The sequence below is a fragment of the Hyaena hyaena genome, unplaced genomic scaffold, assembly GCF_003009895.1.
Source record: "Hyaena hyaena isolate Hyena2069 unplaced genomic scaffold, ASM300989v1 scaffold_575, whole genome shotgun sequence".
Classification (NCBI taxonomy): Eukaryota; Metazoa; Chordata; class Mammalia; order Carnivora; family Hyaenidae; genus Hyaena; species Hyaena hyaena.
In genome coordinates, this window is record NW_024081206.1 from 376,339 (window position 1) to 389,217 (window position 12,879).

The window sequence follows — 12,879 nt, forward strand, 5'->3', positions numbered from 1 at the left end:
TCAAATTTACGAACCTTGAGACCATGCCTGAGCTGAAGTTGGACGTTTAACCACTTAGCCAACTGAGACACCAAAGAGCCCCACTTTCTGAGTTTTTAAATGTCTTTATTCTAAACCTCATATCTGACTGATAGTTTGACAGGATATTGGAAATCTGATTCAGAATCCATTTCTCTAGAGCTGCCAATGAGAATTTAATTTAATTTTGTTCCGATTAAAGGGACCTCGTTTTTCTGAGTTTTTAGTATCTTGCTTTCATCACTGTTTTTCTAAAAATTCAAGATGATATGTTTATGTATATTTCTTTTTTATTCATTGTACTTGGCTTTTTTCAATCAAAAGACTTGTATGTTATATAATTTCTTTAATTCTGTGGGCAAGACTAGAGGGAGCAAGAGAATCTGGGGTGGGAAATGATTAGATGCTAGTTACACAAGCATGTTGTGTTTCCCCCAAGTAAGGAAACTGGGATCCTTACAAGGAATCCTACTGGGTTCCAGCTCTTTGGACCCATCTTATCATCCCAGTCTCTCCAATTCTCCCCATTCTGTATTCTTTCTTTTTAAAAATTTTTTAAATGTCTACTTATTTTTGAGAGAGAGAAAGACAGAGAAACAGAGAGAGAGAGAGAGAGAGAGAACACAAGTGGGAAAAGGGCACAAAGAGAGAGAGAGAGAATGAATCTGAAATAGGCTCCAGGCTCTGAGCTGTTAGCACATAGCCTGACGTGGGGCTCAAACTCAGGAACAGTGAGATCATGACCTGAGCTGAAGCCAGACACCCAACTGACTGAGCCACCCAAGCGCCCCTCCATTCTATATTATTTCTGTGATGAGTTCCTTCTTTCCATCTTTTCTCTTCTTTCTGCTCCAGATTCCAGTTAGTTGTTGAAATTCTTGTCTCTATGTCTCTTCTCTACCTCCCCCTTCCCTCCTGCCCCATCCTCTTCCCTCCCTCCCTCCCTTGTGAGATAGCCTAAACTTTAGCTTCTAGGCCTTATGATGAAATTTTAAATTTTGGTACATTTTAAAATTCTAACATCTCTTTCTGGTGGTTAGCATTCTCTTTTCATAAGATTCTATTCTTATTTTATATAATCTCTCTGAATATAGTAATTGTTGTTTAAAAAGACTTTACTTTTTAGAACAGTTTTAAAGAAAAATCTGGAAGACAGTACAGAGAGTTCCCATATATGCTGCTTTACATTAGCATCTGTTATAATTAATAAGTCAATATTATTATATTAATATTATGAGAGATCATACTTTATTCACATTAAGTTTTGTCTAATTTTTCTTTTCTGTTCCCAGGATCCTACCCAGGATCTGCTAATACATTTAGCTGTCATATCTCCTTAGGCTTCTTTTGGCTGTGACAATTTTGCAAATTTTCCTTGTTTTTGATGACCTTGACAGTTCTAAGGAGTGCTGGCCAGGTACTATCTAGTATGCTTGTCTACTGGAATTTGTCTTAGCATGCTTTCTTTTTTTTTTTTTTTTCTTAAATAGTTTATTGTCAAGTTGGTTTCCATATAACACCCAGTGCTCATCCCAATAAGTGCCCTCCTCCATGCCCATCACCCCCCTTCCATTTTCCCCCACCCCCATCAGCCCTCAGTTTGTTCTCAGCATTCAAGAGTCTCTCATAGTTTGCCTTCCTCCTTCTCCCCAGCTATTTTTCCCCTTCTTCTCCCCCATGGTCCTCCATTAAGTTCCTCCTAATCCACTTATACATGTAAACATATGGTATCTGTCCTTCTCTGCCTTATTTCGCTCAGCATAACACCCTCAAGGTCCATCCATGTTGCTACACATGGTCAGATTTCATTCTTTCTCATTGCCATGTAGTATTCCATTGTATAGATAAACCACATCTTCTTGATCCATTCATCAGTTGATGGACACTTAGGCCTTTTCCATGTTTTGTCTATTGTTGAGAGTGCTGCTATGAACATTGGGGTACATGTGCCCCTATGCATCAGCACTCCTGTATCCCTTGGGTAAATTTCTAGCAGTGGTCTTAGCATGCTTTCTTCTCTGTTATTTTGTTTATGCTTGTGAATAAATGCCAGGCTGCACTTTACTTTTGGGAACCAAGTAAAGAGTCAGCTGTTCACTGTTCTATATACCAACCTTCAATAAATCCCTATTTCTAATAATTCCCATCAGATCTGCCAACCCTGAGTTTGTAGCTACTCTGGGATTCTGCTGAGAGAATAAAGGAGAGCAGCTCACTTCTGCACTGCAGCCCATACACAGCCCCTCATTCTGGGCTGTGGTTTCCTTAGCCTGCTTCTGCCTTCCATCTTTAAGAAATATGTAAATCTTGGGGCGCCTAGGTGGCTCAGTTGGTTAAGCGTCCAACTTCGGCTCAGGTCATGATCTCACAGTTCGTGGGTTCGAGCCCCGCATCAGGCTCTGTGCTAACAGCTAGCTCAGAGCTTGGAGCCTGCTTCAGATTCTGTGTGTGTCTCTCACTCTGACCCTCCCCTGCTCACACTGTCTCTCTCTCTCTCTCTCTCTCTCAGAAATAAAAAACATTAAAAAAAAGAAATAAGTAAATCTCTTGACATTAATTTTTTCCTCTTGCATTCCTCTCTACTGTTTCATTTATTTTCATGTTTTAAATATTCCTTTAAATTCCTAGACTTTAACTTCAGAGAAGTTTGGGATGGAATGGGAAGAGAATGTATCTATTCAGTCTGTCATCTTTTACCTGAAGATTCCACAAGTCCACTAGTTAAAGAAAAATAAAATCTCTCCTAATAAACAAAGGAAGTATAAATGTCCATTAATGCATAATCATAGTTTTGTTATCATTTATAATTCTTTTGATATGGATTTAATTTATATTCCTGTCAGAGGTTTTATTAAAGCTTCTGGTAAAATTCAGTCAGGATAGGGTCTCCATAGGAAAAAGAATGCACTCATATGAACCTTTCATGAAGGGCCTATGTGTAAAGTCATGGGCAGGTTAAGAGAACACACAAGGGAATGGTGAGGCACCAGGAATAAGCAACAGAAGGATACTCTTACAATGCCTACAGCCAGAGGGACAAGGCAAGGAAAGGAGTTATAGGAGCGAGGTAGGCAAAAGAACTGTGGAGAGGAGGCCATCCCTCAGAAGCTGTAGTATACAGATATGGTTGCTGTGCCAAAACAAAGTGGGGAAGAAATGTCCATTCCTGGCAGTACAATCTACTGTCCAGACCCAACCTGAAGCTAGTCAGGGAAGAGGACCCAAAAGATGTAGTTTGTAGGAGTTGGAGCAGGGTTAAGAATAGATCAAGGGGTGGATAGAGAACTGATATTAAAACCTAATGTTTTTGAACAGACATTTCCCTAAAGAGACATATAGATGCCTAAGAGACACATGAAAAGATGCTCAACATCATCAATCATCAGGGAAGTACAAATGAAAACCACAATGAGATATTACCTCACACGTGTCAGAAGAGTTAAAATCAAAAGATAAGAAATAAGAAGTGTTGGTGATGTACAGAAAAGGGAACCTTCGTGTGTACTGTTGGCAGAAATGCAACTCTGTGCAGCCACAATGGAAAACAGTGTGAAGGGTCCTCAAAAAATTAAAAATAGAATTACCATATGACCCAGTAATTCCACTACTGGGTATTTACCTAAAGACTATGAAAACACTAATATGAAAAGATGTATTCACCCCTATATTTATTGCTGCATTGTTTACGAGAGCCAAACTATGAAAGCAGCTTGTGTCCATTGACTGATGAATGGATAAAGAACAGCTGCTATGTATATATGTGTGTGTGTGTGTGTGTGTGTGTGTGTATATGTATATGTGTACACACACACACACACACACACACACAGAGGAATATTATGCAGCCATAAAAAAGAGATGAAATATTGCCAGGGCTCCTGGCTGTGTGTGTGTGCGTGTGTGTGTGTTTGTGTGTATGTATGTATGTATATGTGTACACACACACACAGAGGGATATTATGCAGCCATAAAAAAGAGATGAAATATTGCCAGGGCTCCTGGGTGGCTCAGTTGGTTAAGCATCTGACTTTAGCTCATGTCATGATCTCATGGTTTGTGAGTTCGAGCCCCATGTCAGGCTCTATGCTGACAGCTCAGAGCCTTCAGATTCTGTGTCTCCTCCTTTCTCTGCCCCTCCCATGCTCATGCTCTGTCTCTCTCTGTCTCTCAATAATAAATAAAAACGTTAAAAAATTTTTTAAAAAAAGAAATGAAATCTTGCCATTTTCAACAACATGGATGGACCTAGAGGGTATAATGCTAACTGAAATACATCAATCACAGAAAGACAGACATCATATGATTTCACTAATGTTAATTTAAGAAGCAAAACAAATGAACAAAGGAAAAAAGAGACCAAAAAAAAGAGACTCTTAACTTCAGAAAACAAAATGGCAGTTGCCAGAGGGAGGTGGGTAGGGCGATGGTTGAAAAAGATAAAGAGACTTAAGACTACACTTATCATAATGAGCACTGAGTATACAATTATTCAATCACTATATTGTACACCTGAAACTAATATAACACTGTAAGTTAACTATACTGGAATTAAAATGAAAAAATAAGCAATAAATAAATAAAACTACAGCTTGCAACAAGAACCTAATGTTTTATTAGCAATATAGTTCAATACTAAATATTTGTGATTTGACAAAACATAAGTAGGAATATGTGATGTTGGATGTTATTATGTATAATGATCCCAATTAAATATGAAAAAAGACTAAGAGTCCTCATTCTCATGAGTACTTTTTAAAGGGGAACAACAACATGTAGCAGATGAGTCTAAAGCTAATCAGGGCCATCATACAAGTTAAGACAAACATTAAATCTATAGATGTAAAATAAATCATAACCAAACTTTGTATATCAAATGTAGAAATTTGTTACTATCATTAAAAATCTATGTTATATTGTACATAACATATGTAGAATAGATGTAGAATAGTGGTAACCCTAGGGTGGCAGTGATGGGAAGGGGGGAAGCATGAAGAGCTTTGGAAGTACTGGTGATATTTTGTTTCTTGATCTGGGTTCTAGTTACACAGATGTGATCACATTGTGAAAATTCATTGATGGCTGGGTGTGCTTATGAGCTGTGTTTTTTGTATATATATTATACTTCAACAAAAAATTCAACAAAAAATGATGACAGCCATGAATACAACTAAAAAAACTAACCAAACCAAACTTTGTTGAAGTATTTTTTTTTATCCTTCTTTAGGCATCCTCATGAACAAGTCAACAAAGATTTACTGGAACAACTAAAACAATGATAACCATTCAACACATGAAAGTCAGACCTTAGCTTCAAGGAATTTATGATCTGCTTAGGAAAGCTAAATATTTAGACATCAAATTAAGAATATTAATAAGCAACATATCAGTCTATGAAGAACACTATAGTAAAAAGAGATCCAATATCGGCATGTAACTGATTCTTACTGGAAAGCCTAGATGTAAATAACTCCTCAAGTGAGCGCTTTCTGTTGAGGATAGGTCAGTTAGGCCAAGTAGGCAAAAAGTCTTCAGAAGGTGTTTCAATGTTTGCTGTGGTTGGACAAGGGAGAGGGTGAGTGACACCCCATTTTCTGCTTCAGTGGGAGTAGCCCTATTTTTGTTTTATAAAACTATGGGTTCTGTGTTAGTTTTCATTTAACAAAAGAATTTTGTTGCTAAAATGAGCTTGAAAACCACTCGTCTAGAAATCTGACTTCTAGATTTGTATATCTCCATTGACATTATCTTACAGCTGAAAAATATTTTAAAACCCCTGAAACTCTAAAAATAAAACCCATTTTAAAAGAAAGTGAAAATTACCTGAAGTAAAGGGATAAAATCCTCCTGTTCTAGAGAGGTGCAGCTGGGCTTTGCCAGGAGACAGATAAACTTAGAGGCATCATCATGATGGTTATTCAGCAACCTACAAAAGAGACAAATGCTTAGGAAGTCTGGCTACTGAGAGCAAGGTCTACAACATCAACAGTTGCTAATTTCAGCCTCAACTGAGGGCCATTTAGATCTAGAATCAGGTTCTCTCTTTTCAATAATGAAAAAAAGGGAATTTTTCTATGCTCTTTTAAAAAATTTGTTTGTTTATTTATTTATACTTACTTATTTGAGAGAGTGTGAAGAGAGCAGACAAGCACAGGGAAGGACCACACAGAGAGGCAGAGAACCCCAAGCAGGCTCTGCATTGTTAGTACAGAACCCAATGTGGGGCTCGAACTCACGAACTGTGAGATCATGATCTGAGCTGAAATCAAGTCATCAGATGCCTAACCAACTGAGCTACCCAGGAGCCCCTCCAATCTCTTGATTTTGTCAAAGGGACACCTCAATAAAAGCTCAATAACAAAATGTCATATTATTTTTGTAGAACGTTTCTGGGGCTAAGACCAGAGTTAACTGAACTAATGCAGGGGAGAATGTCCATTCAGGGTTAGCACAGGACATCCAGACCCAGAACTCCAGAGCTACCCACCAGCCAGCCAAGAAAGAATATATCAGCTGGACTACTACACACCACATAAGGCAAAGACTTCTGTTTGCCCAGTTTGGCAGACATACTCAGGGCTCACCTATAGGGGGTTTCTGAAATTAGACTTTGAAGGACCGGTTTAAAAAAAAAAAAGAAAAGAAAACAATGAATGAATGCTCTTTTAAATCTTTAAGCTCTAAGAATTCTTCATGCCCAACTAATTACTGGACATTTCCACTTAGTAACTATACTCTAACAGCAAAGTTAAAGTATCAAAAACCAAATTTAAAATCTTCCCATCAAAGTCAGTCCTTTTCCTGGGCATCTATTTCTGTTAAAGGTGATAACATCTAAGTTATTTGGGCTTGAAAGTTTGAAGTCATTTCAAACTTATTTCCTTTCCTTATTTTATCCACATCCAATAAGTCTCCATATTTTCTTGTTTTCCTTCTTTAATCATTTACTGAATGCTATGTGTGCCCCGACCTGTGTCTAGCCTTGAAGATACCTGGGATACAAAGAAAATAAGTCACAGTTCTATTCTCTGTAAAGAGCTTATAGTCTACCAGATGGCCAACAGACACATGAAATGATGCTCAGCATCCCTCATCATCAGGGAAATACAAATCAAAACCACACTGAGATACCACCTCACGCCAGTCAGAGTGGCTAAAATGAGCAAATCAGGAGACTACAGATGCTGGCGAGGATGTGGAGAAATGGGAACCCTCTTGCACTGTTGGTAGGAATGCAAACTGGTGCAGTCACTCTGGAAAACAGTATGGAGGTTCTTCAAAAAATTAACAATAGAACTCCCTTATGACCCAGCAATAGCACTGCTAGGAATTTACCCAAGGGATACAGGGGTGCTGATTCATAGGGGCACATGCACCCCAATGTTTATAGCAGCACTTACAACAATAGCCAAATTATGGAAAGAGCCTAAATATTCATCAACTGACAAATGGATAAAGAAAATGTGATTTTTATATACAATGGAATACTACTTGGCAATGAGAAAGAATGAAATCTGGCCATTTGCATCAACATGGGTGGAACTGGAGGGTATTATGATACGTGAAATAAGTAAGTCAGAGAAAGACAGAAACCATATGTTTTCACTCATATGTGGATCTGGAGAAACTTAACCAAGTTAAGGACCAAGGGGGAAAAAGTTACAGAGGTGGAGGGAGGCAAACCATGAGACTTTTAAATACTGAGAACAAACTGAAGGCTGAAGGCTGATGGGGGTGGAGGAGAGGGGAAAGGGTGTGATGGGCATTAGGGAGGGCACTTTTTGGGTGAGCACTGGGTGTTGTTTGGAAACCAATTTGACAATAAATTATATTAAAAATAATAAAAAAATAAAAGTTTGATGACATAACATTTTCTGCTGCAAAAAGACAAAAAAAAAAAAGAGCTTATAGTCTAGTGAGAGTGCTACATCATTAAGATTATACTATTTATAAACTCAGATTATACTCTGTCATGTGACAGAAGTAATAAGCACGGGTGTCATGGGAGGACACAAGAGGGCCAGTGAGATTCCCCAGAATAGGTAAGCAGGAAAGAAGGATGCTGTGGGTTAGGAGGGCTGCATGTACAAATGCTTGGTGTGAGAGCAGGTGGAATATTCTGGCAACTACAAACACTGGGGTGGTAAGAGAAAGGGACATGAACATGTAGAGCTGGCCTTTTTATGTTAGATTAGGAAGCCTTGGAAGAATTTTATTCCAAGGAAGAATTTTAAGTTGGATAGGGACAAGATCAGATGTGTTTTTCAAAAATATCAAGCAAAAATCCAACCAAGGGCCTGAGCATGGATAGTGGCAGTGGGAGATGAAGAGAAAGGGACAAATCTGGTTGAACTAAAAAGGACAAGGTAGTTGATAGGTGTGGAGGGATGAATGGAAGGGGAAGTCCATAATGACTCCTAGGTTTCCAGCATGGATCCTTAAGTGCTTGGAATATAGGATGGAAATACAGGAGTCCTTAGGAATATTTCCTCAAAATGTTTTATACAACCATTCCCTTTTCTAATGCCAGTGTACCTTTGAGTTCAGTCAGGTCTTATTACTCCATGCTGAGACCAAAAGAAGGAAAAGGGTCAAAACAGATTTCAGTGTTCATCAAACCTTAAAACATAGGCAATTCATCCTGATATATTATTTGATTATTTAATTCCCTTTTTCAAAAATGTTCAGCAGCTCTCTACTACTTATATAAGTAAGTCTAAATGCCTCAGTTGAGCATTTAAGGCTCTCTGTAATTAGGTGGGAACCTGCCTACCTACCTATCTTACTACTTTGCTAAACAAAACTTCCACTTCAGGCAGCTGGCCTGGTCCACTATTCTCTAAGTGTGTCATGTGCATTCTTGCCTCTGTGCCGTTTCTCTTGCGATTCTACTCTCCTAGAATACCACCCTCTCAACTTTGCTACTGGAATGCTGGCTAGTCTTTAAGGTTCAGCTAATAATGCAAGTCTTCTTAGCTTCTCTCACAAGTAAATTCTTTACTGATCTTCATACTGTTTAATTTATATGCATTATATATACCATTGTACTGTTGTTGTTTTTTTTCCTTAGCAGCCAGCACAGTGACTTTCACACAGAAGATTCTCAAAAACTGTTTGTGATCTAATGGATGTATACTTAAAAACTGACTTCATCTGTGATTATTAAAGCTATGTATAATTTCTATATTAATTCTCCTTATCATTCTTTAGCATACTCAAGGCCCCTAAATATATACATAAACATATACACTTCAGAAAAAGATTAGTATGTAATAAGTGCTGACAGGAACCACCTCCTAGGACTAGAAAATGAGTGGGATGATTACAATAAAAAGGTGGTGAGATCTGTGTAAAGGAGCACTTTTATAAAGAAAGGATAACACAGATGAGAGCTACTCTGAGAGGAAAAAGACAAATGAAGGATGGCCTTTTCTGATCGGAAGCATGAAATAGAATGAAAAGGTGAATTATGATTTTCAGCCAATTATATGGCCAGTAAACTCTATATGGAAGAGAAAAGGAGATAAATAAAAGTTATGAAAGCTGGAGAAAGAAGGTAAACATAGCTACTCTGAATTGGTATCTTAAAACAAAATACTGTTTTGTTAATAGAAAAATGATACCCTGACATTCAAAGGCAAGAGAAAATAAAGCATAAAGAAGCTGGAGCACTATTACTTGACTGAGAGGAGCTTTGCCACAAAGCTGGTAATTCAGGAACTCAAAAAAGCCGTGGAGCAATACCTTTCCCCTAAAAATGTCCTGACTGTAAGAAAACAGATATCAGAGTACAGATATGAAATGGGCAATAAGGCAGGGAAAGGAGGAAAGGCAGAGGCAGGGAAACAAGAGCCCATGAAGGTGTTCATCCTCAAACCATTAAGAGGAGGGCTAGGAAGTCTCCATTCCATGAGTACTGAGACAGCAGGGAAATTATTTCTTGCTACTCTGTGACTTTTACATGTGACTTCACTTTTCAAGAATATATATGACCCTTAAAAGGCATTTTAAAAACCAAGAAACATATCATACGTTTGCACGTATAGGAGGACTAGGAGGAACTTGACGGAGGAACAAGGGGGAGAAGAAGGGGGGAAATGGTGGGGGAAAGGGAGAGAGGCCAAACCATGAGAGACTCTTGAATGCTGAGAAACAAACAGGACAGATGGATGTGGGGGGGAGAGGGGATGGGCATGGAGGAGGGCACTTGTGGGGATGAGCACTGAGTGTTATGTGGAAACTAATTTGACAATAAACTATTTGTAAAAAAATAAAATAAAATGTGGATTGCAAAAAAAAAAAAAAAAACCAAGAAACAGACTCAACAATAGAGAACAAATTGATGGTTACCAGGGGGAGAGCGGTAGAGGGATGGGTGAAATAGGTGATGGGGATAGAAGAGAGCACTTTTTGTGATGAGCCCAAATTATATGGTAGTGTTGAATCACTGTATTGCACACCTGAAACTATCATACTGTATGTTAACTAACTGGAATTTAAATACAAACTTAAAAAAAGATAAAATAAAAATAAAAGGCATTTTATGAGTGAAGAAAGGAGCTCCCACTAGAGGGCACTCCAACCATTTTAGTGCGATGTCATAAGATAAAACTTTAATACAGTGACATACACTCATCTAGTCACAGAAATATTTTTTCAAATGAATAAAGATAGGGACAGTTGCTCATACTATATGAATTCATAGACAGTCTCCTATAGTTCCCTAAAATGAAGACTTGTGCTTTGTGTCTTTTTTCCCCTTTTGCCTTTTGTAGAAATATCCTTTCCCTAGAGATAAAATTAAAATGATTCATCTCAATAAAAGAACATGGCTGTTGTGGCTGCTGCTGCTGCTCTACCTACCACATAAATGTCCAGCCTCTCAGTGACACACAGTCTTAAGACAAAAAACCTGGCTGTTATTCTCTTTAAGATTATGCAGTTAACTACAGGTAACTGAAGTTGGTTAACAGTTTTCTTTTGCTATAGTCAGCCTCAGACTCACCAATGTAGGGTCCTAGAATATTCAAATTGACTTAAAATAGAAGTAGCTACTTCTTTCTGGCTCTAATCTCTTATAGAATAGACTACTCTCTTTTTTTTTCAATCTGTCATCTTATTCAAAGATTTTTCTTAAACAATTATAACAATTATAACTCACTTCTCGCTGCTTTCACAGATTGTCAGATGACCACAATGCTGATCTCAATGGCTAAAGGTACCTCTGACAAAACCCGTGTAGTATCTCTATTCTTTCTACCCTTGCTTCATACTCCATCCAGCTAAGGCCTTGTCAGGGCCTGATATTTACCAGGTATAAACTACCAGGAATTTACCAGCGTGAAAGAAGCTAGCTAGCTGAACAAAAGTTAGAACATGCACACATTTCAAGTTCTTTAATTCTGCTACTGTTACTTGTTGATTTAAAAGTACAATAATAATTAATAACCCATAACTGGACCACCCAGCTGAAGTCTTGGCATTACTGGTGGGAAAAGGAGAGGGAATCCAAGCTGACTTCTCTGTTGTTCAGGCCCTAGGCTCTATTTTCTTCCTGGAGGTTCTAGGCTGCCAGAAATACCGATAATAAATACCCTAAGGGCAAATGCCAATTCTTTGGCTGGTTCACTTCTGTTAATTAGTACTTTTATGCTATTTCTAGCCTCTATGGAATTCCCTGACTTTTATGACTACTTATCCACACATTAAAAAAAAAAAAAGGCATTTCTTAGATTTTATCCAGCAGTTTTCTATTTGCTATAGGAGAGGTGGAATGGTGATCATGGCACTGACTTTGAAGTGTCACCTAGATAGTGTATGAGGAATGATTCTCCTAGGGCCTTTTCAGTTCTTGGTATTCAGACAACTTAGAACTATTCCCTTAACAAAATGAGTAAAATTCACCTGGAAAACATGAACTGTTTTAACATTTTGTGGTTCTTCAAAAAAAGTTCATTAACTGATAAGAGTTCTATATACTCCTAACTGTTGTTCTAATGTAATACAGGAAGAACTTGGTGAACTCCTAACTGTCGTTCTAATGTAATATAGGAAGAACTTGGTGAACTCAACTTGCTGCTAAATTTTTAAAAGTAAAAATACACTTATCAATCACCTACTATTCTCAAGCTGATACTACTAAGGGCTTTTAGGTGGCATGAAGGGAATAGAAGTACTCTGTATGCTGAATTCTGCTATTATATGTTGATTTTAAGTAATAATAGTGATGATGACAGTGAGGGTAACAGATGAATGGCATTTCCCAATAGTTTACCAGGAAGGGTATCTAGCCCAAAAAATGTGAGCAAAACATATGTAAACAAGGCTATAAACATGTAAAGAAGGCCAGTCAGTTAAAAGAGGTAGAAGGCAAGCTGTGACATTCTCTTAAAATGTATAAATATATCAAGAAATAACTTATAAAGAAGAAAAATGGGGAAAAAAAGGTTAAAATTAAAGTAAACTTGTCAGAGGTGAAACAGGTGATGAGGATTAAGAGTACACTTATGATGAACCATGAGATCATGGACCTGAGCTGAAATCAAGAGTTGGACTTAACCCACTGAGCCACCCAGGAACCCCTGGAAGCTGTATTTTTCACATGACACATATGGTCTGCTCCCCTTAAAAGAGATCTACTTTTTTTTTTTTTTAAGTTTATTTCTGAGAGAGAGACAGAGACAGAGACAGAGACAGAGAAACAGTCCCAAGTAGGCTCTGCACTGTCATCATAGAGCCTGACGTGGGGCTAGAACTCACAAACTTTGAGATCATGACCTGAGCTGAAATCAAGTCAAACACTTAACCTACTGAGCCACCCAGGTGCCCCAAGGAGAGTCTACTTTTTTTTTTTTTTTTTTTTTT

At 37.9% G+C, this 12,879-nt stretch overlaps 1 protein-coding gene across 1 annotated transcript in view; it reads right to left on the bottom strand.

The window, feature by feature from the left end:
- PPP2R3A (protein phosphatase 2 regulatory subunit B''alpha) overlaps nt 1-12,879 on the bottom strand; it is a 206,676-nt gene that overhangs the window by 99,308 nt on the left and 94,489 nt on the right. The window contains exon 5 of the mRNA XM_039256475.1: nt 5,839-5,941. Coding sequence (XP_039112406.1) covers nt 5,839-5,941 — 103 coding nt within the window. The remainder of the gene's footprint in view (nt 1-5,838; nt 5,942-12,879) is intronic.